This window comes from Acromyrmex echinatior, chromosome 6 (genome assembly GCF_024713525.1).
Source record: "Acromyrmex echinatior isolate Ae372 chromosome 6, ASM2471352v2, whole genome shotgun sequence".
NCBI classification, from domain to species: Eukaryota; Metazoa; Arthropoda; class Insecta; order Hymenoptera; family Formicidae; genus Acromyrmex; species Acromyrmex echinatior.
Genome location: NC_141857.1, coordinates 14,842,757 through 14,847,143, shown reverse-complemented (window position 1 = coordinate 14,847,143; position 4,387 = coordinate 14,842,757). Strand labels below are relative to the sequence as shown.

The 4,387-nt window shown below is 42.9% G+C and overlaps 1 protein-coding gene across 1 annotated transcript; it reads left to right on the top strand.

Moving 5' to 3' along the window:
• The first annotated feature begins 613 nt into the window (after positions 1 to 613).
• LOC105155087 (uncharacterized) lies at positions 614 to 2,999 on the top strand. Its single transcript, XM_087407275.1, has 2 exons — positions 614 to 703; positions 849 to 2,999. Exons 1-2 carry the CDS (start codon positions 665 to 667, stop codon positions 1,425 to 1,427), a joined length of 618 nt encoding a protein of 205 aa, XP_087263401.1. The 5' UTR covers positions 614 to 664; the 3' UTR covers positions 1,428 to 2,999.
• Positions 3,000 to 4,387: the final 1,388 nt, after the last annotated feature.

Below are 4,387 nucleotides of genomic sequence, written 5' to 3'. Positions count from 1 at the left end.
CCGCAATTTCCCACATATTTTAATGAAGCCGCAGCAAGAAAAGGAATTCCATTGGGAATTGTTTTCAAACAGATTTCATAACCTACGTGACTACGACTCAGGAGACATCAATTATTAGCATTAAAGAAGCTATGCAGACGTCGTGACATTGTCCGGGCGCTCCCCAGAATCATCAACATAGAAACTCTTCCATGGGGCGCATCCGTGTTACTCGTGGGCTAAACATAGAGCCACAGAGGCTCTCAGACAAATATTCGACTATGACACAAAGACACAACGAGCTACTCCTGGAACCCAATGGACGTCTGTGCAGCACTCGGGATAAAAAGTCATTAAAGAGCTACGAAAATGCCGGAATCTCACCTCATGAAGGACGTTTATATCCCAACCAACATTATAGCAGCAGCACAGTGGACCAGATTGTGGACATTCTCATTAATGTCAGGAATTTTTTCAACAACCAATAATTATCATCGTTTATTGACCCCATCGTCGATTTCTTACAAAGGTTGGCAGTTACTATCAAAGGTCCTAATCTCAATCTGGGTTCTATCTTTTTTCTGGATTAATTGCAAGCAATCCTTTCGATTCCGTTGGACATTCAGTATCGCACAGCCCTCTTCACTAATAACAAGAAAGCTTCACGGTCTTTCAGCATCCTGCAATGGAACTGCTGCGGGCTGCGAGACAAATTACTCCAATTGTAAGCAATATGTAAAAATTATTTATGTTCAAGAATCTCTACTTCATTCAACTTCGCTCGCTTTTCACATCATCAGAGCGGATATCATTAATCCCAGTATGAGAGGAGTGTGCAAGAAAGTAATAAGAAACAATATTGTTTTCAGCATAACCGAGAAAACATAAGAAACAACGACGTGGAGCTTATGGACATCGAGGTCACCTCGGACAACGAACAAATCCTCATTCTGAACATATATTGTCATCCTAATCGCAGAACAAGTACTCAGTTCTACTCGGATTTGATGCGATTCGGGGAATCCAAAGGGAGCATTTTTGTCGGAGATTTCAATGCTCATCACGCTGCATGGGGATGCTCCTCAACGGACAGAGCAGGGAGGTCACTACTCAACGCTGTGGAAGGCATCAATGGTTGTATTGTACATGACGAGCGGTCTACCTTGTTACTTCCGCCCAACTCGGGCATATCTGTCATAGATCTGATCATAACTACACTCAACATCGCCCCCCTCTGTGAGGTATGTACTAATGAAGATACGTTTGGCAGCGATCATTATTCGATCACTATCAGGGTCGGGAGGAGCTTGAATCCACGACAACGTTACTTATATCGCATCAACCTAGAATCTGACGAGCTGACGGCATTTCAGGACGCTCTTACAGCCTCCACAGATTCTTTTTCCAATTCACTTCCGAGAACAAGAGGAAGGCGTACAACAAGCTAACGGGTTATCTTGTAGATCTCGCTTCATCATGTTCCAACTCTAAGCGTCGAGATCCGGGCACCGTCAATCCAGTGGGCGAATTCTCCCTCCCTGTTGGACGGAGGTATGTCAACAGGCTATCATCAATCGCAGAGAAGCAACACGCCGCTGGCAAAGGGAGTCCACCCTCGAAAGCTTCCTCAATTTCAAAAAGGCAAGAGCAAAGTGCTCCAAAGTACTTTACAGAGAGAAGAAAAAAGGTTGGAGACGGTATGTGGAGTCTTTAAATTGCAAAACCCCCATCGCTGAAATTTGGTCATTAATTAAAACATTTAAACGCCACAATCTGGCTCAGGAAACGAACCATAATTATGATCCGGTAGCAGAAAAACAGGCCATGATAATAGCATTGCAAAAACTATGTCCTCCCTCTTGCTTTCAGGACATCTCCAGAAGCTTAGAAGACGAAATGAAAGAGGAAGATATTAACCGCGCCATTTCGGTCGAGGAGATTGACTTTCCTATAACCATTAGTGAACTTGACTTAGCCATCGCTCACTCGAACAAGAAATCAGCACCAGAACTAGACCGTATTAGCTTTAAGATCCTCGCTTGTCTCCCGCGCAAATTCAGGGAACTACTGATGAGCCTTTTTAATCGCTTTCTTGTGTAATTCCAGACGAGTAGAAGATCTTGCTGGTAATCTTCATTCCCAAACCGGATAATTAGGGAATGAGACCTATCTCCTTGCTCTCCTGCACTCTCAAATTCATGGAGAAAATAATTTATTGCATCTACTATGGTTAGTGGAGCATGATCCTTACTTTCTTAGGAGCAAATGGGGTTCCGTCCAGGTCGTTCATGCATTGACAGCCTGATTACATTCTGCAACAATATTCACGCGTCTTTCATTAGCAAAGAGGTAACAGTTGCCTCCTTCCTCAATATCACCGCATTTGACAACATTCATCCATCAGCGGTCTTAAACGAATTGAAAGCCGTTGGCTTTCCCTGCATCCATCAGAAAATTCATAGAAAACCTGATTACCAGCAGAACTATTCAATTCGTGAGAAACGGCGTCATTAGGGACAAAAATTTCTCATATAAGGGCACTCCATAAGGCTCCGCTCTCAGCCTCCTAATTTTCAATTTGGTGCTGAGGAGGATTGACAACTGTATTTCTGAAGCCTCTGAATTCCTTCAATATGCCGACGACATTGTGTATTCTTCTGACCACAACATTCAGGAAGCACAATCCAGAATGCAATCCACACTCGACAACATCGCAGTTATTTAAAGCTGCTGCATTAAACAAATCCGCCTCCCTCAGGAACTATATTATAAATAAATGCGAGATGTCTAATTTGCACAGGTCTTATTTCCTCCCTGTCTTTGAAAGCTAGTATTCGGCCTTCATTTTTCGCAGCAAATTCAGCGAAATAATTATAGGAGCCAAAAGCAATCAGGAAATCACGCAAGAATTCTTAGATAAACTTCCAGATATCAGTAACAATCTCTACACAGAGGGATCCAGGCTCTCGGAGGACGGCTGCGCGGGTGTTGCTACATTTTTCCTGGAGTTGTTTTAAATATAAGCTTACCATTAGCACTTCAGTGTTCACAGCGGAGGCGTGGGCAATTTTGCAGACTCTTATTCTCGCCCTGGATGCTGGATCCGCAAAGGTAGTTATTTTTTCGGATTCGCGCAGTGTGCTGGAGGCAATCAGCTCGACCAGGATTGTCAGTGGAAATAATATCATTCACAGAATTAAACAGGCCCTTAAGAGGCTAGAAAGGGAGAGTGCTCTCTTCTGGATCCCTACTCATAAAGGCATCCTGGGCAATGAGGTGGCAGATAGAATGGCCAAGGAGGCTTGCTCTTCAGGTTTTTTTAGGATCTCGTACACGGATCTCCAAGCGGAAGTGCGCGCCAACTCCATGCGTCGCTTTACTAACTATTTAAAAGAAAAGGCATCGAAAACCAGCGCACAATACGTAGATCTTTATCCCTCAACGTTGGTTAAACCATGGTAGTACAAACTAGCCATAAGCAGAAGAGAAATTGTGCTGCTAAACAGGTTGAGATCTAATCATTACAATCTAAACTACAGCCTGTGTAGAAAGAAACTGGTTGATTCATCGGAGTCCGTATGGGGACCCTATACAGGATGCCAACTACATAATTTTCTATTGTCCTCTCACTAGGGATAAATTCGGTCTGCTGTGCAGGCCTTAAGGAATCCTTTCCATTATACTCCAATAACATCTTTCCCATTCTGGAGCGTCCAACGGTTAAGCTGTGCCGTCTTTTATCTTCCTTCTTTGAGGGAATAGACATCTCAATATAGTGTGCATATTGGGGGGCGCTCGGCCCCGCTGCACTCGTTTTCGCCGGTGGTCAGTCTGCCCCTTCGGGGGTGGGCGGGCCACGGGGATGAGCTCTATTTCGCTTGTTTCAGTTTTCTCCCTTCCTTTTCTGAGGAGCCCTGTGGAAGGTCTTGGACCCCCTGTTGGAGAGGTCTTGGAAGCGACTGGCCAAGTTTATCCGATCTTTTCGGAACCCGGGCCACATAAATACAAAAAGAAGAAGATTTTGGAATTAAAGTACAGATAGTTTAGGTTAGGAAATCCATCACATCAATGGCATAGAGGAACACGTAAGTGATTTTCTGCTTCTGCAATTACACAAATTAGCTTATTCGACTTACTCGACACGTTTTTTACACGAAATAAACGAATTTGAAAAATGTATCGCTTTATCTCATGGATCGAGATATTAATCGTTAAAGTTGTTGATGATATTCAAGTTAGGAAATCTGTCACATCGATGGCATAGGAACATGAGAACATGTGATTGAAGCTAGAATAAATATTTTCTGCTTCAATTACACAAATTCTTTGCTTTAAGAACATTTTTTACTCTAAGAATACAAATTATTTTTTATATAATTTTTATTTTTATAGCAGAGTCTTGGTTAAA